The sequence below is a fragment of the Mobula birostris genome, chromosome X (genome assembly GCF_030028105.1).
Source record: "Mobula birostris isolate sMobBir1 chromosome X, sMobBir1.hap1, whole genome shotgun sequence".
Taxonomy (NCBI): domain Eukaryota; kingdom Metazoa; phylum Chordata; class Chondrichthyes; order Myliobatiformes; family Myliobatidae; genus Mobula; species Mobula birostris.
The window spans coordinates 53,697,630-53,723,054 of NC_092402.1; the positions used below are offsets into that span (position 1 = coordinate 53,697,630).

Genomic DNA, 25,425 nt, shown 5'->3' on the forward strand with positions numbered 1-25,425 from the left:
GAACCGCGTCAGAGAGGGGGAGAGAGAAAAGCAGAGAGGGCAGATCAGTAGAGGGAACCCAGCAGAAGAGAGAGAACAGCAGTGGGAGGAAAGGGGGAGACCAGCAGAGTGTGGGTCCCAGCAGAGAGAGAGAGAAAGAGACCCAGCGGAGGGAGGGAGAGACTATGAGTGAGGGACCCAGTAGGAGGCAGAAACCAGTAGAGGGACCATGAGTGAGGGACCCAGTAGGAGGCAGAAACCAGCAGAGGGACCATGAGTGAGGGACCCAGTAGGAGGCAGAAACCAGCAGAGGGACCATGAGTGAGGGACCCAGTAGGAGGCAGAAACTAGCAGAGGGACCATGCATTCTGGGCTCTCCCTCCCTCTGCCATTTAGCAGAGGAGATTTACAAGGATGCTGCCAGGAATTGGAGGACTAAGTTATGGAGAGAGAATGGGCAGGTTGAGACTTTATTCCTCGGAGTGTAGGAGACTGGGAGGGACATTGTAAAACCATGAGTTGAGTGATCTACTCTGACGGTCTCACTCACTCTGATCCCTCCCTCTCCCTCTCCCCATGTCTGTGCTCCTTGCCGGGTCTGGTGGGGGGGGGCGGCAGGTGAGGAGAGAAGTGGGGGGGGGAACTAGAATGGGGAATGGAAAAAGAGAGAAGATGATGGGGAGATTACAGAAGTTGGAAAAATCGATGTTCACGTCATTAGGTTGAAGTCTACCTGGAGAGGATATGAGGTGTTGCTCCTTCAACCTGAGTGTGGTGGTAGAGGAGTCCATGGACAGACATACCAGAGTGGGAATGGGAATGGGAATGGGAAGTCAAATTGAAATGGGTGGCCACTGAGAAATCCCAACTTTTGTGGCAGACAGAGGAAAAATGCTCAATGAAGTGGTCCTCCAATCCATGTCGGGTCTCACCAATGTAGGGGATGCAGTGGGAGCATGATAAGCCTTTCCTCAGCCTCAGTTCCCAGCCTTCTCCCTGTAACCTTTGCTGTCATGTTCAGTCAAGAACCTATCAATCTCTGCCTTGAATACACCTGTCCTGGCGTCCACAGCTGCATGCGGCAACAAGTTCTACAAATTCACCACCCTCTGGCTAAAGAAATTTCTCTGCATCTCTGTTTTGAAAGGACGCCCCTCTATCCTGAGGCTGTGCCCTCTTGTTCTAGACTCTCCCACCATGGGAAACATTCTTTCCACATCTACTCTGTCTAGGCCTTTCAACATTCAAAAGGTTTCAATGAGATCCCCCCCTCCCCCTCATCCTCATCCTTCTGAATTCCAGCGAGTACAGACCCAGAGCCATCAAACATTCCTCGTATGATAACCCTTTCATTCCTGGAATCATCCTTGTGAACCTCCTCTGGACCCTCTCCAATGCCAGCACATCTTTTCTAAGATGAGGAGTCCAAAACTGTTCACAATACTCAAGGTGAGTCCTCACCAGTGCCTTATAAAGCCACAGTATCACATCCCTGCTCTTGTATTCTAAACCTCTTGAAATGAATGCTAACATGGCATTTGCCTTCCTCACCACCAACTCTACCTGCAAGTTAACCTTCAGGGTGTTCTGCACAAGGACTCCCAAGTCCCTCTGCATCTCAGATTCCTGTATTTTCTCTCTGCTTCTACCCTTGGATAAAAAAGCTGTGACCATCAACTTTATCTACACCCCTCGTGTTTCTATAAAGCTCTGTCAGGTCACCCCGCAGCCTCTTTCACTCTGAGGAAAACAGTCCCAGCCTGTCCAGTCTCTCCTGATAATTCAACCCTCCAGTCCTGGCAACATCCTGGTGAATCGTTTCTGCACTCTCTCCAGCTCAATCCCATCCTTCCTATCTCTGGGTGACAAAACTGTACACAGAACTACAGGTGTGGGCTCACCAACGTCCTGCACAGCTGGAAAATAATGTACCAAAACTTGAACTCGGTGCCCTGGGGTGCTGGGGTCAATGTGGGTCCTGATCTCAGTGTGGGTATCCACATCCTGTTGCTGCTGTGTGTGTTGCTCAGATCCCCCAGCCAGAAGCAGAGATAGTGGTGTAACTGTCGCAAGGGACAGATCAGCACCTGTGCAAAACCCATGCGCGCGCACACACACACACATTCACACTCTCTCACACACACACTCACACATACACATTCTCACACACACACTCTCACACACTCACATTCACACTCTCACACACACACACTCACACATACACATTCTCACACACACACTCTCACACACTCACATTCACACTCTCACACACACACATACACACTCTCACACACACACACTCTCACACATTCACATTCACACTCTCACACACACTCACACATACACACACACACATTCACACTCACAGAGACACACTCTCACACACATTCACACTCACACATACACAGACACACACACACACTCTCACACACTCACATTCACACTCTCACACACACACACTCACACATACACATTCTCACACACACACTCTCACACACTCACATTCACACTCTCACACACACACATACACACTCTCACACACACACACTCTCACACACTCACATTCACACTCTCACACATACACACACACACATTCACACTCACAGAGACACACTCTCACACACATTCACACTCACACATACACAGACACACACACACACTCTCACACACTCACATTCACACTCTCACACACACACACTCACACATACACATTCTCACACACACACTCTCACACACTCACATTCACACTCTCACACACACACATACACACTCTCACACACACACTCTCTCACACACTCACATTCACACTCTCACACACACTCACACATACACACACACACATTCACACTCACAGAGACACACTCTCACACACATTCACACTCACACATACACAGACACACACACACTCTCTCACACACTCACATTCACACTCACACACACACTCACACATACACAGACACATATTCACACTCTCACACACTCACTCACACATACACAGACACATACACACTCTCACACACACACAGACACACACACTCACACTCACACATTCACACTCACAGAGACAGACTCTGACACACATTCACACTCACACATACACACAGGTACACAGACAATCTGACATACATACACACACACAAACAGACACACATGCACCAAACACACACACATACTCACACTCACACACACATTGACCCACACTGTCAAACTACTCCCACGATGACATTGCTGAACGTGCTCCCTCCCCTCCCCCCCAACACACTGTAGATGCAGTTACCACGGAACGGGGTCACGGAAAGCAGGGGGCTCTTAAATTTGGGGAGAAAGAGAGAGAGAGCATGTGTGTGTGTGTGTGTGTGTGTGTGAGAGTGAGAGAGAGAGAGAGAGACTGTATATCTGTGTGAGGCGAGCGGGAGAGAGAGAGAGAGAGGGAGAGACGGGGGAGTGTAGGGATAGAGAACGAGAGCAGAAGGTATGTCAGTGTGTATGGGGGGGGGGAGGAGAAGTCAGAGGCTGATCCCAATAGGTGAGGGTTCTCAGATGGGTGGCGATGTGGTGAAGTGAAGAGAGGAGACATTGGAGTTGCCCCCTGATCTATGAGGAACCATCTGTGAACTCAGCCCCATCTCTCAACACTGGACTGTGGGGTGAGGCGTCATCACTGGGAGGGAGGGTCGCTGAGGAGGAAGGTGATGAGGAGGGGACAGGTGAGAGGGATTTGAGGTAAGGTGGAAGATGAGGTGAGGAAGTATACTGTGGGAGGGAGGTGTGGAGCAAAGGGGTGACCTCATAGGTGTTTAAAATTATGGATGCATGGTAACAGCATTTTTCCCAGGGTAGGGGAGTCCAAAACTAGAGGAGAAATATTTTAAAGAGATCTGAGGACCAATTTTTTCACGCGGGGTGGTGAGTCTATGGAACAATCTACCAGAGGAAGTGGTTGAGACAAGTACAATAGTATTATTTGAGAAGCACTTGGAGAGGCACACAGTGAGGAGGGGCTTAGTGCAATATGTCTGAACGCAGGAAATTGGGGACTAATCGGTGGGCTCTGTGGTCAGCATTGACTGGTTGGGCCAAAGGGCCTGAATCTTTGCTGTGTTGCTCTGTGATCTGGTGGACACAGTGATCCACTGGGTACCAGAGATCCAGTGGAACCAGTGACCCAGTGGCGACATGGATCCTGTATGGCCAGTGACGGGGCGGTGAGGAGGTCTGGCGCAGAAGGCAATCCAGTGTTGGTAGTGATCTGGTGAGGGAGATCTGATGGGAGAGATCTGGCAGGGGGAATGTAGAGGGGGAGGGAGAGCTGGTCTAGAATATCAGTGATTGTGATTGGCTGGTGATCTGGCAGTGCATGGTCTTGTGATGGAGATCTATGGGAGGGGATCCAGTTGTAATGATCCGGTAGGGGAGATCTGGAGAGGGATAAATCATGTATGGAGATACAGTGGGGTGATCCACTGGGGATAGATCCAGTGGGCAATCTTGTGGGGCGATTCCATGGGAGTCCAGCAAGAGATTGGGTTGGGAGATCTGGTGGGGGTCCAGTGAGGAGATCCGGCACAGACACCAACTATTCAGAGCAGAAAGGTCTTTATTTCCTTTTTTGTGCAAAAATAGAATCTCAGCCACAAACAAGCTCAGCACGGGGGTTGGGGGCAGGTATTTTGGGTCACAAGCCCCTCTCCCCCGACCTTGCCCCCTGGACAAGCAGGCGAGCATCATCCCCACAGTCCACCATCCTCTCCCCCTACCCCAGCTGGAGTAATTGGGGAGGTGTCTCTCCAGCAGCTCTGAACCCCAGCAACCCCCACCTGCATAAAGCCCCTCCCACCCATTGCGAAAGCCCCCAAACCCAACCCAGAATGGAGTCTTGCTGTGTGTCTCATCCCTCCCCCAATGGTCCAAGGTGGGTACAGATGGGTGGGTGTGAGTGTGAGGAAATGTACCATCCCTCCCAACCCTCCCCGCAATGTACACACCATGGAAACCCCAAAATGCCAACCCATCCATCCTTATCAGAATGTTTCATCCTCCCACCCCCAACCCCAGAGACGGGGGAGTGGAGGATAGATTCAAACCCCAACCTGCTATGATAAGAGTCTTGCTGTGCATCCTTCCCCACCCTGCATTTCCCAGGGAGGGGATAGGTGTTTGTTCAAACTCCGTCATTCACTAGTATTGGAGTCTTGCTGTGCAGGTACCCCCCACCAGAGACGTGGGAGATAGATCCAAACCCATAATGGAGTCTTGCTGTGCAGTTCCCCCCCACCCCCAGCGACAGGGGAGGGGGGGGGCAATCCAAATCTCGACCTATCCACTCATATGGAGCCTTGCTGTGCAGTCTTGCAACCCTCTCCAGAGACAGAGGGGAAGGGCTGGTCCAAAACTGGACCCAGTCATATATTGGAGTTTGTCTCTGCCGTGCCCGCTACCTACCCCATCCCTGCACTTCCCAAGTCATCCACCAGTATTGGAATTCTGCTGTTCAGTTCACTCTCTCCCCACCCCCGTTTTAAGGGGGGAGGGGGTTAGTCCATTCCCCAGCATATCCATGCATTGTGGAATCTTGCTGTGTAGTTCCCCCCACCCCATTTCCCAGGGGAGGGAGGGTTTGATCCAAACCCTGATCAACCAGAACAATGGAATCTTGCTGTGCAGTGCCCCCCCCCATTTTCCAAGGGAGATGGGGTTTGGCCCAAACCCCAAAATATCCATGCCTATTGGAATCTTGCTGTGCAGTAGCCCCACACACCTACCCAGAGAATAGGGAAGGCTGGAGGCCCATTCATGGATAGTGGAGTCTTGCTTTGCAGTCTCTCCACACCCCCGGTCCCAGGGGAAGGGGTGGGAGGACGTGGATGAGAGGAAAGTGGTTGATTCAAACTCCGATCACTCGCCCAAAAGGGACAGTTGCTCCCAGCGGAGGGAGGGCACGATCAGAGGGGTGGGTGAGGGTCATCATGGGGGCTGCCCCCGGCCTCCTGTTCCGGCAACGTCTCGGGATTCTCCAGCATCTCGCGGATCAGAGGGGGCATCGGGCCCGGGATCTCCGTCTTCAGGGTGAGGGCTCGCTCAGCACCTGGGTGGGGCGAAGAGGTCAGAGGTAGTGCTGTGGGGAAAGAGGGAACGGGTGGTAGATAGAGGGAGCAGACAGAGAGGGAGAAAAGGAAGGGAGAGTGGGAGAGGGAGGGAAGGGGAAGGAGTCAGTGAGAGAGAGGAGAGAGGAGAAAGTGTGGGTGGGAGAGTGAGGGAGGGAGGGCTGAAACAGAAGAGAGAGAGGGGAAAGAGAGGAGGTGCACAGAGAAGGGAGAGGAAGGGAGAGGGCTGAGAGAACGGAGTAGGGAGGAGAGGGGTAATGAGGGGGTAAAGAGGGGGTGCAGAGAGGGTGGAGAGAGGCATACCCATTGTATCCCCAGAATAACCCTCTCTCCCTCCCCACCCAGAAGAGCTGCCACCCTCACCCCCATCACCGGCATCTTCTGCCCACACACGCAGCCGTATCACACCCGCACTACCCCACCCAAACACCACTCCCTCCCCATTGCACCACACACACACATACCCCACACTTCCCAGTCCCTAACCACAGTCCCGCAGAGCATCGACCCAAGCTGTCCACGATCCTCCCAGCCTGGGAAAGGGCTAGCTCCGTCGAGTGCTGGGGAGGGGGTGGTTTCTCTGGAACCCCTCCATTCTGACACTCCCCAACCCCACCAAGAGCTCTTGGACACTTAGGAGGTACAGAAGCCTGAAGTCCCACATCACCAGGTTCAGGAACAGCTACTTCCTTTCAAACATTCGGTTCCTGAACCAACCAGCACAACCCTGATCACCATCTCAGTACAGCAACACCGTGACCACAGGTTGAGCACCCCTTATCCGAAAATCTACTTTTGAATGCTGACATGACTTCACAAATGGATAATTCCACAAGGCGCTGGAAAGGTTCCCAGGCGATGCGCAGCACAGTCAGTTCTGTGAAGTGACCTCATGTATATTGAGAGGGGCCCTGTTGGTGCCAGTTTGTTTTCAGGGTTATCATAACCAGACCTTTGTGCATTACTCACAGTGATTGCCACATGCTTTGTGCTTATTCTCGGCTGTGTGCGGTGAAGATATTGTTGGAAGTGTCAAATAGGCCTGCAGTTACCCCTGTGGGTAACTGTGAAAAGAAAAAGAGGAAGCATTTATGTTTATCTATAACACAGAAATTCAAGTTGTTGGAAAAACTTGACAGCAGTGTAAGTGTAAAATATCTGACAGAGAAGTGGAACAACTACCATCTATGCCCTGAAAAAAACAAACTGTTAAGGTCCTATGCTGAAAGTAATGAACAGAAGTTAATTAAAAATAGAAGAACACTGCATTAAGTGAAAAATGAAGATCGATTGCATACTGAAAGAGTGAATTCATCAGCACTGGAGTGAACATATTCCACTTAACAGTATGCTGATCACGAAACAAGATCCATCATGACAAATTGGAAATTGAATAATCAGCAGGCTGGTTGCAGAACTTTAAGGAAAGGTGAAGCATTATTTTTTTTTAAAGATTTGTGCTGAAAAAGCATCCGCTGACCATGAAGCAGCAGAGAAATTTATTGATGAGCTTGTCAAGATCGTCGCTGATGAAAGTCTAACACGTTGAACAGCTGCATGTATAAATGTGTGATGAACGAGTGTAAGGTAAAGACTGCTCACCAGCAGCACATAAATTCAGAGTTGGGTATGATGTTGATGCCAAACAGCCACTGACTGTCCACCTGGGCGGCTGAGGTAGGGATAGCTTACCTTTCTGATGGTTCAATGTGCCCGTTATTGTTTCATGCATAAAATTAGTAAATCTATTACATAAAACTACCTCTTCAGGATCTATGTACAAGATGTATACGTACTATAAATGGATCCCCAAGCTATCTCATTATATTGATGCAAGTATTCCAAAATCCAAAAAAAATCTCAATCCAAAATACTCCCTGATAAGGGGTGTTCAACCTGCACAATGGACATTGTTCCATTTGTGTTCTTCCTTGTAAAAATCGTAACTTCAGAATCCAAATCAGGTTTATTATCATGGATATGTGTCATGAAATGTGTAGCAATTCCTAGAATGTTCTGTGTGGGTCTTCAGGCTCTGGTACCTCCACCCCGATGGTAGTAATGAGAAGAGGGCACCACCTCTTGCTGATGTCCTCGATGTTGGGGAGGTTTGTCCCTGTGATGGATCTGGCTGAGTTTACAACCATCTGCAGACTCTTGTGATCCTCGGCATTGGAGCCTCCACACCAGGTGGTGATGCACCCAGTCAGAATGGTCTCCACTGTACATCTGTGGAAGTTTGTTGAAGTCTTTGGTAACACACCAAATCTCCTCAAACTCCCAATGAAGTAGAGCCACTGTTGTGCCTCCTCCATGATTGCGTCAATGTGTCGGGCCCAGGACAGATCTTCTGAGGTATTGACACCCAGGACCCCGAAACTGCTCACCCTTCCTGCTGTTGACTCCTGCATGAGGACTGGTGTGTGGTCCCTCCACTTTCCCTTCCAGATGTCAATAATCAATTCCTTGGCCTTGCTGCTGTTGAGTGCAAGGTTGTTGTTGCGAAGCCACTCAACCAGACAATCTATCAGCAGCCTGTATGCCACTGTGAGATTCTGACAACAGTGCCTCTGTCAAGGTTCAGTTGTTCTTGCACTCCTCAACTCCAGGGAAGGCAGACACAGCCTGTCTGATGCCTCCTGTACCACTTGGGAAACCTTCCCCAACCCCCCCACCTCGGTCTGCAAAAGGACAGCCAGACACCCACCTTTGGCACTAATGCCCCTCAGGTCAGTAATTTTCATCAGCATTCGGGGGAACATGGAGGGTTTGTCTGGCCTACGTTTCCGGGCGTAGACCTTCAGTGCTTCCAACAGCGGTTCCTGAAGACGATCAACTCTGTCTGGGTCCTCGAGGTCCATCCGATCTGGAGGCAGGGGGCGTGGGAGAGAGGAGAGAAAAATGTCAGTGCCCGAGCGGTGGGTCAGTGAGATCTTAGGGTACAGGTGCACAGATAGATGAGCAAATGACAAGGGAGTATTGTAGAATTGAGGGAATTCGTGATACAGGTACACAGAGAGACCAGTAAATGTCAGGGGATTGGAGTAGAATTGAGGGAATTCAGGGTACATGTACAGAGAGAGATGGGTAAATGTCAGGGGATTGGAGTAGAATTGAGGTTATTTGGGGTACAGGCACACAGAGAGACCGGTAAATGTCAGGAGATTAGAGTAGAACAGAGGGAGCTCGGGGTACAGGTACACAGAGAGACCGGTAAATGACAGGGGAGTGTTGTAGAACAGAGGGAGCTCGGGGTACAGGTACACAGAGAGACCGGTAAATGACAGGAGAGTGTTGTAGAACAGAGGGAGCTCAGGGTACAGGTACACAGAGAGACCGGTAGATGACAGGGGAGTGTTGTAGAACAGAGGGAGCTCGGGGTACAGGTACACAGAGAGACCGGTAAATGACAGGGGAGTGTTGTAGAACAGAGGGAGCTCGGGGTACAGGTACACAGGGAGACTGGTAAATGACAGGGGAGTGTTGTAGAACAGAGGGAGCTCGGGGTACAGGTACACACAGAGAGACCGGTAAATGACAGGGGAGTGTTGTAGAACAGAGGGAGCTCGGGGTACAGGTACACAGAGAGACTGGTAAATGACAGGGGAGTGTTGTAGAACAGAGGGAGCTCGGGGTACAGGTACACAGAGAGACCGGTAAATGACAGGTGAGTGTTGTAGAACAGAGGGAGCTCGGGGTACAGGTACACAGAGAGACCGGTAAATGACAGGGGAGTGTTGTAGAACAGAGGGAGCTCGGGGTACAGGTACACACAGAGAGACCGGTAAATGACAGGGGAGTGTTGTAGAACAGAGGGAGCTCGGGGTACAGGTACACACAGAGAGACCGGTAAATGACAGGGGAGTGTTGTAGAACAGAGGGAGCTCCGGGTACAGGTACACAGAGAGACCGGTAAATGTCAGGGGAGTGTTGTAGAACAGAGGGAGCTCGGGGTACAGGTACACAGAGAGACTTGTAAATGACAGGGGAGTGTTGTAGAACAGAGGGAGCTCGGGGTACAGGCACACAGAGAGACCGGTAAATGACAGGGGAGTGTTGTAGAACAGAGGGAGCTCGGGGTACAGGTACACAGAGAGACTTGTAAATGACAGGGGAGTGTTGTAGAACAGAGGGAGCTCGGGATACAGATACACAGAGAGACCGGTAAATGACAGGGGAGTGTTGTAGAACAGAGGGAGCTCGGGGTACAGGTACACAGAGAGACCGGTAAATAACAGGGGAGTGTTGTAGAACAGAGGGAGCTCGGGGTACAGGTACACAGAGAGACCGGTAAATGACAGGGGAGTGTTGTAGAACAGAGGGAGCTCGGGGTATAGGTACACAGAGAGACCGGTAAATGACAGGGGAGTGTTGTAGAACAGAGGGAGCTCAGGGTACAGGTACACAGAGATACTGGTAAATGACAGGGGAGTGTTGTAGAACAGAGGGAGCTCGGGGTACAGGTACACAGAGAGACCGGTAAATGACAGGGGAGTGTTGTAGACCAGAGGGAGCTCGGGGTACAGGTACACAGAGAGACCGGTAAATGACAGGGGAGTGTTGTAGACCAGAGGGAGCTCAGGGTACAGGTACACAGAGAGACCGGTAAATATCAGGGGAGTGTTGTAGAACAGAGGGAGCTCAGGGTACAGGTACACAGAGAGACCGGTAAATGACAGGGGAGTGTTGTAGACCAGAGGGAGCTCAGGGTACAGGTACACAGAGAGACCGGTAAATATCAGGGGAGTGTTGTAGAACAGAGGGAGCTCAGGGTACAGGTACACAGAGAGACTGGTAAATGACAGGGGAGTGTTGTAGAACAGAGGGAGCTTGGGGTACAGGTACACAGAGAGACCGGTAAATGACAGGGGAGTGTTGTAGACCAGAGGGAGCTCGGGGTACAGGTACACAGAGAGACCGGTAAATATCAGGGGAGTGTTGTAGAACAGAGGGAGCTCAGGGTACAGGTACACAGAGAGACCGGTAAATGACAGGGGAGTGTTGTAGAACAGAGGGAGCTTGGGGTACAGGTACACAGAGAGACTGGTAAATGACAGGGGAGTGTTGTAGACCAGAGGGAGCTCAGGGTACAGGTACACAGAGAGACCGGTAAATATCAGGGGAGTGTTGTAGAACAGAGGGAGCTCGGGGTACGGGTACACAGAGAGATCAGTAAATGACAGGGGAGTGTTGTAGAACAGAGGGAGCTCAGGGTACAGGTACACAGAGAGACTGGTAAATGACAGGGGAGTGTTGTAGAACAGAGGGAGCTCGGGGTACAGGTACACAGAGAGACCAGTAAATGACAGGGGAGTGTTGTAGAACAGAGGGAGCTCGGGGTACAGATACACAGAGAGACTGGTAAATGACAGGGGAGTGTTGTAGAACAGAGGGAGCTCAGGGTACAGGTACACAGAGGGACTGGTAAATGACAGGGGAGTGTTGAACAGAGGGAGCTCAGGGTACAGGTACACAGAGAGACCGGTAAATGACAGGGGAGTGTTGTAGAACAGAGGGAGCTCGGGGTACGGGTACACAGAGAGACCGGTAAATGACAGGGGAGTGTTGTAGAACAGAGGGAGCTCGGGGTACAGGTACACAGAGAGACCGGTAAATGACAGGGGATTGTTGTAGAACAGAGGGAGCTCAGGGTACGGGTACACAGAGAGACCGGGAAATGACAGGGGAGTGTTGTAGAACAGAGGGAGCTCGGGGTACAGGTACACAGAGAGACCGGTAAATGACAGGGGAATGTTGTAGAACAGAGGGAGCTCGGGGTACAGATACACAGAGAGACCGGTAAATGACAGGGGAGTGTTGTAGAACAGAGGGAGCTCGGGGTACGGGTACACAGAGAGACCGGTAAATGACAGGAGAGTGTTGTAGAACAGAGGGAGCTCGGGGTACAGGTACACAGAGAGACCGGTAAATGACAGGGGAGTGTTGTAGAACAGAGGGAGCTCGGGGTACAGGTACACAGAGAGACCGGTAAATGACAGGGGAGTGTTGTAGAACAGAGGGAGCTCGGGGTACAGGTACACAGAGAGACCGGTAAATGACAGGGGAGTGTTGTAGAACAGAGGGAGCTCGGGGTACAGGTACACAGTTCCCTGATAGTGGCATTACAAGTAGACAGGAATGTGAAGACGACATTTAGCATGTTGGTTTTCATTAGCCAGGTCACTGAGAACAGGAGTTGGGATGTTCTGCTGCAGTTATTCGCGATGTTGGTGAGGCGGCACTGGTTTAATCGTGAACTGTTTTGGTCACACTGTTATAGGAAAGGTGCCATTCAGCTGGAAAGAGTGCCGAGATTTAAAGAGGATGTTCCTGGGACTCAGGGATTTGGTAGGTTGAGACTGTTCCCTGGGGTTTAGGAGATTGGATGAGGTGTGTGGATGCAGTGACCTTGCAGAGGGTTTAAAACCATGAGGGGCCTGGATAGGGTAAATACACACAGTCCTTTTTCTCAGGCTGTGGAATCAAGAACTACTAGAGGGCTCAGGGTTAAGGTGAAAGGGAAAAGATTTAACAGGGACCGATTGTAATGTGTTCAGTTTTGGTCACCCCACTACATGAAAGACATTGTGATACCGGAGGGTCATAGAAAGTGATCTGTCACAGTCTTGTTTCCCAAACACTTTTTCTGTACAGCTCAGGGTAGGGGAACCAGAGGGTTCAAGACTAAGGGTTCTAGCGGAGAGATTCAATGGGAACAAGAGGGCCAATCTGGAGGGTGATCTGTAACTGCCAGAGGAAGTGGTTGAGGCAGGTACATTAACAACATTTAAAAGACCCTTGGACAGCTACATGGATAGGAAAGCTTTGGAGGGATATGGGACAAACACAGGCAAATGGGACTGGCTTAGATGGGAATCTGGTTGGCGTGGATTGGTTGAGTTGATGGCTGTGTGTGTGAGTGTGTGTGTGTCTCTGTCTCGCTCGGTGGGCAGGTGTTCCCCTGGCCCTCACCCCCACAGATGAGGCAGATAGCACTGAGGAGGCCAGTCTCCGTGTCGTCCATCTCCAGGGGCAGAAGATGACTGGCGAAGGCGAAGAGGAGGTCGGTGAGGGGCCCGAAGCCGGCGTTGTGCATCTGGGTCCTGTTCAACGTCAGCCCGTCCGAGAAGGTCATGGTGTCCTGCTCGGGGGTGTAGCGGGTGCAAATACGCAGCATCTATAGGGGGGTGGGGAAGGGGAGTGGAAGAACAGCATGGGGTTCAGTGGGGAGCACAAGATGGAGCAGTTCACGAACAGTCCCTCGGACCACCGTGTTATCCTGGACTAACTGTACCAGCGGTTTAATGACACAAGTAACCCTGACCAGTTTTAGAAACTTGCCTGTCCCACATTCAACATTCTACATCCTGCATTCGAACGTTCTCTGTCCCTTGGCCCCCGTTTCCCGCTCCTCGTACCCTACCCCCACTCCTCCTCTCCCGCCAGGCACCGCTGACAGACCCCGCGGCACTGACCAGGATGTCGAGGCAGGCGGCCTTGAGCAGGGTGATCTGGTCGGCGATGCTGAGGCCGGTGAAGCCCGGCAGCCGCTTGGCGAACTCCACGATCTTGATAATGCACTTGGTGGCGAGCTCACTGAACTTGTCCCAGAGACCCAGGTCCAGCTGCACGCGGTGCTCGGCGCTGGAGTTCTGCAGCTCGGGGTGGGAGGGCAGACACAGGAGAGGTGAGGAGAGGTGAGGGGAGGAAGGGGTGAGGAAATGCGGAGGGTGAAGGAAGGATGAGAGAAGACGGCGTAGGGGAGTAAATGGAGAGGTAGGTGGTGGTGGGAGGGAGAGACAATAAAGCAAGAGAAAGATCATTTTCCACAGGGTCCCTTTCCCATTCTCCAATTCCATCTCACCCTCTCTCCCCCTCTCTATCCTTTCTCTTTCCTCCTTCCCCCATCTTTCACCCTCTCTCTCCCCCCTCTGTCTACCCCCTTGCCTTCATCACTCCCTATCTCTCTCCCCCTCTCTGTCTCCCCCTCACCTTCTCACTCCCCCCTCTCCCCCCTCTCTCTCCCCCTTCTCCCCCTTCTCTCCCCCCGACCCCTCACCCCTCCCTCTCGCTCTCTCACCGTGGTGTACTTGCCCAGCTGACACAGGGAAGGGAAGGTTTCCTGATGGGCCCGGCACACTTTCTCGATCAGTTCCTCCAGCTCCACACTCAGCTCCAAGCTCCCTGCATCCCCGTCCTGGGATCGCGGCTTCCTCACGTTCCGGTCATTCCGCACCGCTGTCCGGGGGGGGAGGGAGAGAGAGAGGAGGAGAGGGAGCAAGAGGGGAGAGAGTTTTAATTTTCAAATTATTATGGAAAAAATTTGGACCGGTCCACAAGTTAAAGTCTTTAACTGGGGAAATCTTTGAAGGCATTTGGCAGGAACTTGCCAGAGTTGACTGGGGACCAGTTGTTTTTGGGTGAGGGGGCGTCTCCCTGTTACCATGAGACGGGGAGACCGGAGAGGCAGCCTGTTCCTGTCCAAGGACGGGAGTAGAAAACCCTGGTTGATGAGGGACACTAAGGGCATAGCTGGGGATTAGGAGGCACCATACAGGATCGAGTCAATCCCTTGAGGAGTATAGGGTTGGTCAGGGTGAGTCTATGAGGGAAATCAAGAGTGCAAAAAGAGGACGTGAGATGTCATACAGTCATACAGCACTACAACACAGAAACAGGACCATAGTTCTCCACACCCCTCCCATCCATGTCCCTACTTATTTTGCTTAAACACTGCAATCAAACCCACTGGCAGCTCATTCCACACTCACACCACCCGTGAGTAAAGAAACACCCCCTCATGTTCCCCTTTCACCCTAAACCTATGCCTTCTAGTTCTAGTCTCACCCCACCTAAGGGGAAAATGCCTGCTTGCATTCACCCTACCTAAGCCACACAATTTTGTATGCAGTACCTCTATCAAGTCTCCCCTCATTCTCCTGTGTTCCAGGGAATAAAGTCCGAACCTTTCCGGCCTTTCCCTGTAACTCTGTCCTCAAGTGCCGGCAACATCCTCGTAAATTTTCTCTGCACCCTTTCAATCTTATTGCTATCTTTCCTGTAGATAGGTGACCAGAACTGCACACGAGGCTCCAAATTAGGCCTCACCAACATCTTAAACAACCTTACAACAGGGCTGAGAGCTTCAAGTTCCCAGGTAATGATGTGGTATAGGTCGAGTGGATAAGAGACCTTTATCATGCACCATCACAACTGACATGGCAGCTGCTCTGCCCGTGACCACAAGAAACTGCAGAGAGTTGTGGACACAGCTCAGCACATCACAGAAACCAGCACATCACAGAAATGTCCATGAGCTCTGTCTATACTCACTGCCTCAGTAAAGCAGCCAATATCATCAAAGTTCCTCCCACTTCGGACATTCTCTCTTCTCCACCCTGCCATTGGGCAGGAGATACGAAAGCCTGAAAGCACGTACCACCAGGCTCTAGGGCAGCTTCTACCCCGCTGTGATCAGACCATTGAACTGACCACTTGTACGATAAGTTGGACTGTTGATCTTACAGTCTACCTCGTTATGACCCTGTACCTTATTGTCTGCCTGCACTGTACTTTCTCTGTAACTGTGACACTTTATTCTGCATTCTGTTATTGTTTTACATTGTTCTATCTCAATGCACTGTGCAATGATCTGATCCGTGTGAACAGCATGGAGGACAAGCTTTTCACCGTATTTCAGTACGGGTGACAATGATAAACCAGCCTTCTCTCCATGGACTCAGCTGCCTCAGGGTAGCAGCCAACATAATCAAAGCCATGCCGACTGTTCCTCACTGATAGATCTTCACTCAGAATCCCCTCCCGTAACTTCCCCACCACCCCAGATGTCAGTCTGAAGTTCCCTGGCTTGTCCTTGCAGCCCTTCTCAAAGAATGAAACAACATTCGCCACCTTCCAGTCTCCCTGTGGCAAAGGGAGATGCAGGGGTCTCTGCTAGAGCTCCAGCATCTTCTTCCCTGGTTTCCCACAATGTCCTGAGATATACCTGGGGACGTATCCTCCTTCGTCTACTTCAGAATGCCAGCATCTCCTCAATAAAGTGTAACAGTAACAGAGGAAGCCCAGTGCACGCAGAAAGCAAGGTCCATAACGGTAGATTGTGAGGTCAAGGGTCCATCTCATTGTACAAGTGGTCAGTTCAATAGTCTGATCACAGTGGGGTAGAAACTGTCCCTGAGCCTGGTGGTGTGTGCTTTCAGGCTTTCGTATCTTCTGCCCGATGGGGGGGGGGGGAAGAGAGAACGTTCGGGGTGGGTGGGCTCTTTGATTATTCTGGCTGCTTTACCAAGGCAGCAGGAAGCACAGACTAACACACACAATTATGCTGGAGAAACTCAGCAGGTCAGGCAGCATCTATGGAAGGGAATAAACAGTCGACGTTTTGATCTGAGACCCTTCATCTGGATCTCAACCTGAAGCGTTGGATGTTTATTCATTTCCATAGAAGCTGCCTCGCCCACTGCGTTTCTCCAGGAATTTGTGTTTCAAAGGTACATTTAATGTCAGAGAAATGTATACAATATATACATCCTGAAATGTTTTTTCTTCGCAACCATCCAGTGTGTGTTGCATCTGCAGAATCTCTTATGTTTTTGAGAAGAGTAGACAGAGCCCATGGAGGGGAGGCTGTGTCCACAGTTCCGCAGGTTCTTGCACAGGGACAACATGACGGCTGCACTCAGAGGGGTGTAATGGAGGCTCATCCACTGAGTCTATATGAGTGGAACTCAAAAAGAAAAATAAGGAAATAAGGAAGGGTGCAATCAAGTAGCTAGTGAGACACTGAGGAACAGAAAAGAAGGGCTCAGGGAGGACAGACTGGAGGCAGTTTGGGTGGAGCACACTGATGGGGGTTGTACAATGGACACCAAGAGGCGCAGGAACAGATGTGTAGACAGATCATGGAAAGTGCAGGAACAACAGGGTTGTCATAGTCACGGACTTTTACTTGCCCAGTACTGATCGGAACTTCCTCAATGCACAATGAGGTGTGGTTTGGAGGAGCAGAGTTTTGATTAGGAGGAGTTGGCATGGACTGTGTGTGGGATATCATATCTCATGAGCTTGACTGAGTGGGCTGAGGATCAGCATGGGCAGGGAGTGAGGAGATGGGAGGAATGTGGTAAGGGAAGAGGCTGAGGGAGAGAAAGGAGCAGGAGTGTGGTGAGGAGTGTGTGGGACTCTTACACTCTCGGGACATCCCGACCTGGAAACACTTCTGTAGCCGACAGAACTGGCATCGATTCCTCGTCACCTTACTGATGGAGCAGTTCCTGTCACGGTGACACGTGTAAACCATGTTCCTCTGGATACTCCGGCGGAAAAAGCCCTGCCAGACAGAAACAGCAGCCTCATCCTCACTCCTCTCATCCTCCTCCCTCAGCTCCCTCCCTCCCTTCCTCACTCACCCTCCTTCCTCCCTCCCTCTCCCTCCCTCACCATCCATTCCTCATTCCACCTCCCTCCCTCTCACCCTCTCTCTCCCTTCTCCCCATTCCACCCTTCCTCCTTTCCCCTCACTTCTTTCCACACTCCTTCAACCTCTCTCTCCCTCCCCTCTTTCCTTCCCTCCCCCTCCTTCTCTTTCCTCATCCACTTTTTCTCTCCTCCTCCATTTCTGAATAGTGGTAAGGTGAGGGTGGGTTGGGGGAAGAGATCATTGACTGATTCATCCCAAGACTCAGGATAATTAGCCCCTGCTTTGCTGACTGATTGGCTCCCCTCATTTGGCTTGATGGAACAGAGGTGTGGTCCAGCAGTGTGTTGGGGGGGGGGGGAGGTCAGTATTTAGTAGTCTTAAGGGCCTCCTCCTGTGCCATACACACCCATGACAAGGTCCCACATAGTAGACTAGTCCAGAAGGTCAAGAGTAAGAGGGCACCTGGGGTGAAATGGTTGATTGAATCCATTATCCTAGTGGCAGGACACAAGGGGGTGTCAAAGAGTCACACAGCACAGAAACTGGCCCACACCGACCACGATTCCCATGTAAGCCACTCCCTTTTGCTCACATCTGGCTCAAATCCCTTATTTCTGATGAACCGGTCCAAGTTTTATGATGAACCCGGTTCATTTGTGATAAACCAGTCCTTGTTTTCCAATGAACCCAGTACATTTCTTTGTGTGATGAACCCTCTCCACGTCTCCTGCTTAATCCGGTCAGGGAGAGTATCTGATCCAATCCGTACGACCAATACCAGGTTTTGCGTGGTATGACAAACACGAGAAGATTTGCAGATGGTGGAAAACCAAAGCAACACACTCAAAATGCTGGAGGAACTCAGCAGGCGAGGAAGTATCTATGGGAAAAAGTAAACAGTCGACGTTTCGGGTTGAGAACCTTCTTCCCGAAAGGGTCCTGAGTTCCTCTAGCATTTTGTGTGTGTTGTGCGGTATGAATTAGTAATAACTTGATTTAACTCCCAGCCTTCCTCGTGTGGTGAAAGTGTTTTCACACAGCGGTTCTGTACTGGTCCAGTCTGGATTTTGTGATTGTACCAATCGAGTTCTGAAGCAGATCAGATCCATAAGACCATATGTTTATGGCAGAGACCCAATCCTCCGTTTGTGGTTGCTCTGTTCTGGAATTAGTTATTAAGCTATCCAGTCCATGTTTTGTACAGTATATAGATCCATGCCAGATTTTGTAAATCAATCCTCAACCAATTTCATCCAGGTTATATGATGGATCCATTTCAAGTTTTGCAATTGAACAGTTTCAGACTCTCTGATCGATCCGCGTTGGGGATTGTGATTGATCTATTCCCAGCACTTTGAGGGATCCAAGACAGGTTTTGTTATTGTTCTACTCCAGATTTTGTGATTAATCCAGTCCCGTGATTGTAATGGATTTGGGCGTTTACAGAAAGTACCCCATCTCGATTCCTAGGGGGTGGTGGGGATGAAGGGGTGACCAGGTTGGGATTTATACCTGTTGGGGATTTGGAAATACAATAGACCATCTCAGAAGAGAGGTCGGGAACTGAAGAAAGGAGGGTGGACAGTGTGTGTGGGCTGTTTGGTCAGGGGGTAGGGTCCAGTACTGGGGAGTGGGACCGGGGGTGGGGGAGAGGGAGTAAGGAGAGAGAGGGGTATCTTTAGACGGAGGTGAGAAGGAGTCCGTTCCCCAGGAAGTAATGGGATTTCGGGAATTCTGTTATTCTATTCACATGAGACTGTAAGTGGGATGATGGGGTGGGCAGATGTTTTGGGGGGCAGGAAAACAGAGAGCGGAGGTTGGGATCGATCCCTTGCTCTTCTTTGGTGCTGATCTGTCTTGGGTTTTGGTTCATCTGCTCCATGTCAGTTGTCGATACGTTCCACATCTTGTCGTAATCTACTCCAGAAGAAGTAGTGATCCAGTGCAACACATACAAAATGTCCAGTCCGGGCTAAGGGATGATCTGCTTGGATCCTGTCACAAACCACTCCAGGTTTGCTGTTGATCCAGTTCGAGTTTTGATTGATCCACTCCAGGGCTGGCGGTGATCCAGTCCGGGTTTTGATGACGCACTGGGAGTAAGTGTGGGATGTGGGGAGGGTGGATTTTATTCAAAAGACTTCGCTCTTATTCCTGGTCGAGACCAAACACATTTTCCAGGCAGGTCCAATTCCTCCCTTCCTTCTTCCTGCCGACTTTCTCGCTGCTGCCATCAGGAAGGAGGTACAGGAACCTCAGGACCCACACCCCCAGGTTCGGGAACCGTTATTACCCCTCAGCCATCAGGCTCTTGAATAAAAGGTGATAGCTACATTCACTTGCCTCATCATTGAGATGTTTCCCCACAACCAATGACCTCACTTTGATGACCCTTTATCTCAGGTTCTCGTTATTTACTGCTATTTATTTATATTTATATTTGCACAGTTTGTTGTCTTCTGCACTCTGGTGGATCTTTCATTGATCCTGTTATAGTTGCTATTCCATAGATTTGCTGAGTATGCCCACAGGAAAATGAAGCTCAGGGCTGTATATGGTGACATATATGTAGTTTAATAATAAATTTATTTTGAACCTTCCTTCCTTTCCTCTTTCTCCTTCCCTGCCTCTTCCTCCTCTCTCCTCCCTCCTTCTTTCCATCCACCAATGGTTGGGTCCCGGGGAGAGCAGTGAGTGTGGGTGTGAATGGGAATGGGTAGTGGGAGCTGAGTGTGAGTTGGAGTGTGCACAATGAGTGTGAGCAGCAGCCACTCACCTTGCAGCCCTCGCACGAGCTGACGCCGTAGTGGTATCCTGAGGACTTGTCCTGACACACGAAGCAGGGTTTGTAGACCCGGGGCGGAGGAGGGGGCGACGGGGAGCTGGGTGCCATCTCCTCTGAGCTCGTGCTCTGCGTGTCTACAGCTGTGGGGAGAGGGACCGTGTGTCATATGTGTGGGACCGTTGAGAGGCACTGCGATCGACAGCATGTCTAGCACACGCAATAAACACACCCACAGTGTGCAATAAATACCTAGAATACATAACGTGTACACAGACTATGCTCTACACACCTGCTAGGTGCAATAACCACACCATAGCGCACAATATACACCCACAGTCCACAATGAACACACTTGGAATGCACAATATATACCTGGAAAACACAATAAACACCTGGACAATTTTAAATTCCTCTGTGTTTCCATTTCAGAGGACCTAAAAGTGCAATTATGAAGTAAGTACAGCAGCAGCTCTACTTCGTTAAGAGTTTGTGACAATCCGACATGACCTCTCAAACTTTGACAACCTTCTGTAGGTGTGCAGTGGAGAGTACATTGACTGGCTGCATCACAGTCTGGTATGGAAATGCCAATGCCCTTGAACAGAATATCCTACAAAAAGCAGTGGATATGGCCCAGTCCATCACTGGTAAAGCTCCCCCCACAATTGAGCCCATCTGCACAGAGCATTGTCACAGGAAAGCAGCATCAATCATCAGGGACTCCCACCACCCAGGACATGCTCTCTTCTCACTGCTGCCATCAGGAAGAAGGTACAGAAGCCTCAGGATTCACATCACCAGGTTCAGGAACAGTTACTACCCCTCAACCATCAGGCTCCTGAACCAGAGGGGGTAACTTCACTCACCCCATCATTGAAATGTCCCCACAACCAATGGACTCACTTTTGATGGTCTCACTTTAAGGGCTCTTTATCTTGTTATTTCATGCTCTTTCATTTCATTTCATGTTATTTGTTATTTATTGCTATTTATTTCTATCTGCATTTGGACAGTTTGTTGTTCATTGATCCTGTTTACAGTTACTGTTCAATAGATTTGCTAAGTATGCCCACAGAAAAAAGAATCTCAGGGTTGTATGTGGTGACTTGTATGTACTTTGACAATAAATTTTACTTTGAACTTCATCTTGTGTTCTTGATATTTATTACTTATATATTTATAATTATTATTTCTTTTTGTATTTGCACAGTGTTGTCTTTTGCACACTGATGGAACACAGAGCTGGTGTGGTCTTTCATTGATTCTGTGATGGTTATTATTCTATTGTAGGTTTATTGAGTATGCCCACAAGAAAACGAATCTCAGAGTTGTATATGCTGACATATACTGTATGAACTTTGAACATTTTTGGAGCATGCAATAAACACCCAAAGTGTGCATTAAGTACCCAGAGGTTGCAATAAGCACTCACAGCATGCAGTAAATGCCTGGAGGTCAGGATTAACACTTGGACCATACAAGAAACAGACGTGGAGTGCATAATCGACAGACCCCGCAGTGTGCAATAAATGGCCGCTCCATAAACACTGACCACTACACTTAAAACACCTCCAGTCAATACACCACCAGGAAATAAAACCCCTCTCCCAGTAAATAGCTGTTTAGAAAAAAAACCTCCAATAAATACCCTCCAGCAAATACTCACACAAGGAAATACATACTCCTGTAAAAACTCCTTGGATAAACACACTCTCAATACATACCCCATCTAATAAATGTTCAGGAAAATGCTCTTCCAAGTAAACACCCTTCCAGTAAATACCCCATTTGTACATATGCTTTGCAGTAAACAGCCTCTCCTATAAATACCAGACCAGTAAATACTGCCTCTAACATCTTCAGTAGATAAACTTGCCAGTTGCTACCCAACATAGTAAAATGGGCCAGCACTAAATACCCTTCCAGTGAAGCCGGCTCATCAGTAAAAGAGCCTGCCGGGATCCCACAGCACACCACTCCCTGCCTCCATCCCAGCTGTGCGTCCAGATCCTGGGATCGGGAACCAGGATAAAGGACGCATTCAGTGCGAGAATTCCAGCCTTTCACACAGACGACTGTTTTCATTGCATACGGAGACAGGAAACTCCACAAACCCCACCAACTTCACTCACCAGCCAGTGTTAACACATCCCAACCTCAACGCAAAATTGTCTATTCTGAGAGCAGAGAGAAAAAGTGTTGCTATAACACCAGGGTATGGTACCGGTGGGGACGGGTCTGTCACTATGCAACACCGGGGTACGGTACCGGTGGGGACAGGTCTGTCACTGTACAACACCGGGGTACGGTACCGGTGGGGACGGGTCTGTCACTGTGTAACACCGGGGTACGGTACCGGTGGGGACGGGTCTGTCACTGTGTAACACCGGGGTATGGTACCGGTGGGGACGGGTCTGTCACTGTGCAACACCGGGGTACGGTACCAGTGGGGATGGGTCTGTTACTGTAGTTACCGGTCTCTCTCTGTGTACCTGTACTCCGAGCTCCCTCTGTTCTCTGATACTCCTGTTGCCCTGCTGTTCACTGTGACAGTCCTGCCCGGGTAAATCTTGCCAAATTAGAGCAACTTGAATTTAGCTGAATTAAACTTCACTTGCCATTCCTCTGCCCCCAATCTCCCCCATTTCATTTCACCATCGATGACACCATTTATTTTAATGTCTGGAAAATGAGAAACTGTTTTCGGAACCAGATTTCTTTGGAATTTTTGAAGGAATTCTCCTTCAGTGTACGGAGTCATCCCTGGTGGGGGTGTTGCTCTTAGGTCAGGGTTCCTGGGAATTCCTCGGAATGGGAAGGAGTCATTCTTTCTACAGATTTAGGGGTAGTTAAGGGGGAGAAGGGAGAGGAGCTGAGGCCTGACATGGCAGGGAACAGACAGCCAGAATGGTCATAGCCCTGGAATAAAGTGCCTCATTGGGCAATGAGTCATTTTCCTAATTTGTTCCATGTGTGACTGAGACAGATCTCATCACAGTCCAGACAGGCTTACAGTGCCTCTCCCTCCTTCTCTCTCTCTCTCTCTCTCTCTCACACACACACACACACACACACAGAAACAGACACCCACATACTCACACATTTATATACACATACACCCAGACTCACACATACACACCCTGTTCACACACAAGCCTATTTCCCATCCCATGGTGCTCCCTCCCTCACCTCCACACCCTCCCTCATCCTCCTCCCCAACCCACTCCCCCCTTCTGTCCATCCTGCCCCTCCTGAGGATACTCACAGAACGAGGCTCCCTGCTGGGACTCTCCCCCAGCTCCCCCCCCTCGGTAGGGGTTTAGTCCGGAGCTGTGGTTCAGTAGCCCCAAGGGTGGAGACCCCCTCAGCGTCCGGGCAAAGGGGAACGAGTGCACCATGGCTGGGAAACTCCTCACGTGCCTGGGGGCACCCAGGGGTTCCGGCTCCATGCCCACCTCTGGCAAGGGCTGCCACCTCTCTCCTCACGCCCCTTACCGCCACCCACCTCCCCCTCACGCTGAGTGGCTGGGCATGTTGTTGGGGGGAGGCGGTGGGGTGGGACGGTCTGGGGACTGTGGGCGGCTCCCGACTGTGATGGTCCTGTGCGTGAGCGAGATAGAGGGAGAGAGAAAGAAATGGAGTCAGAGACCACAGTTACATCATGGAATGTGAAACAGACAACACGGAACACGTAACATGGAACACGCAACGCGGATTATGCAACATTGAATTTACTCCCTCTCACCTTAAATGCATGTCCTCTGGTTTTAGACAAAGATACCAGCTCCCTACTCAATCTATCTCTCTCATAGCCTTATAAACCTCTATCAGATCTCCCCTCAGCCTCCATCGCTCCAGAGAAAACAACCCAAGTTTGTCCAACCTCTTGTTATAGCTCATGCTCTCTAAACCAGGCAGCATCTTGGTGAACCTCTTCTGCTCCCTCTCCAAAGCCCCCACACCCTTCCTGTAATGGGGTGACCAGAAATGAACACAATACTCCGGATGCGGCCTGAACAGTTTTATAAAGCTGTAACATAACTTCCTGACTCTTGAACTTAGTGTCCCAACTGATAAAGGCAGACATGTCGTACGCCTTCTTTACCACCCTCTAAACTTGTGCAGCCTCTATAAATGAGTAATTTTTTGATAAAAGTCTACAGGGACACATCAGGTTTCTTTGGACTCCTGAGGAAGTTGAGGCCTTGGTGACATCAAGGTGGTTAGACCAGAACAGGCTATAGGTGAAGTCCAGAGAGCAAAGGCAAAGGTCAATGTCTAAAGCTCGCTAAGTCTGGAGGTAGAAAAGCCCAAAGTTCAAGTCAGCAAGCCCAGGCCAGAAACTGGAGGTTGGAGGCCATGCTTCAGAGTCCAGGGCCAAGGACTGGAGGCCTGGAGGCAGCCTGGTCCTTGGGTCAGAGGCTTATCTGTGTGCATGAGGGGTTGGGTGATAGGGTGGGAAAGGGCTGTTTGATGACATTGCCTTGTTGTGTTCCTTTGCTGTTTTTGCTCTTTTTTGTCGTTCTGTGTTTTGTGGTGTGCTGCTCTGCCGAGCATTGTGGGCATGATGCTCTGTTGGTGCCGGAATGTGTGGTGACACTTGTGGGCTGCCCCCAGCATGTCCTTTGACACATTTCACTGGAATCTGATGAACTTGAAGCTCTCGGCCCTCTCAACCTGAGCATCATTGGTGCAGACCAATCCACTCCCCCCTTCCTGAAGCCAATGACCAGCTCTTTTGTTTTGCTGACACTGAGGGGAAGGTCGTTGTCATGGCCGCAAACCTCAAATTGGATTGGATGAAGGAACAACTTGAAGAAATTCAGCATGTCCCCCGTCAACCTTCCCCAATCCCTATCATTGCACTATGGAAAGCATCCTCACTGCACTTTCTCTGTAACTGTTACACTTTATTCTGCATTCTGTTATTATTTTACCTTGTTCTACCTCAATACACTGTGTAATGATCTGATCTGTATGAGCTGTATGGAAGACAAGCTTTTCACTGTATTTCAGTACATAATAATCTAATGTACTAATTGACAGTTTATGCAAGTGGGGAGAGAGGGCCAGTGTGAGGGTTAGAGGGATCTGCAGCAGATGCTGGAAATCCAGAG

The 25,425-nt window shown here is 50.2% G+C and overlaps 1 protein-coding gene across 2 annotated transcripts; it reads right to left on the minus strand.

The window, feature by feature from the left end:
- Positions 1 to 4,965: 4,965 nt before the first annotated feature.
- LOC140191880 (retinoic acid receptor gamma-like) lies at positions 4,966 to 23,845 on the minus strand. Of its 2 annotated transcripts, none has more exons than XM_072249699.1 (8): positions 23,574 to 23,845; positions 20,300 to 20,448; positions 17,292 to 17,433; positions 14,164 to 14,321; positions 13,559 to 13,735; positions 13,056 to 13,260; positions 8,791 to 8,949; positions 4,966 to 6,064 (listed from the first exon to the last, which is right to left on the minus strand). In XM_072249699.1, exons 1-8 carry the CDS (start codon positions 23,755 to 23,757, stop codon positions 5,922 to 5,924), a joined length of 1,317 nt encoding a protein of 438 aa, XP_072105800.1. In that variant the 5' UTR covers positions 23,758 to 23,845; the 3' UTR covers positions 4,966 to 5,921. The 2 variants fall into 2 exon arrangements, with proteins under 2 accessions (XP_072105800.1, XP_072105799.1); XM_072249698.1 differs by having other exon boundaries at positions 4,966 to 6,094.
- Positions 23,846 to 25,425: the final 1,580 nt, after the last annotated feature.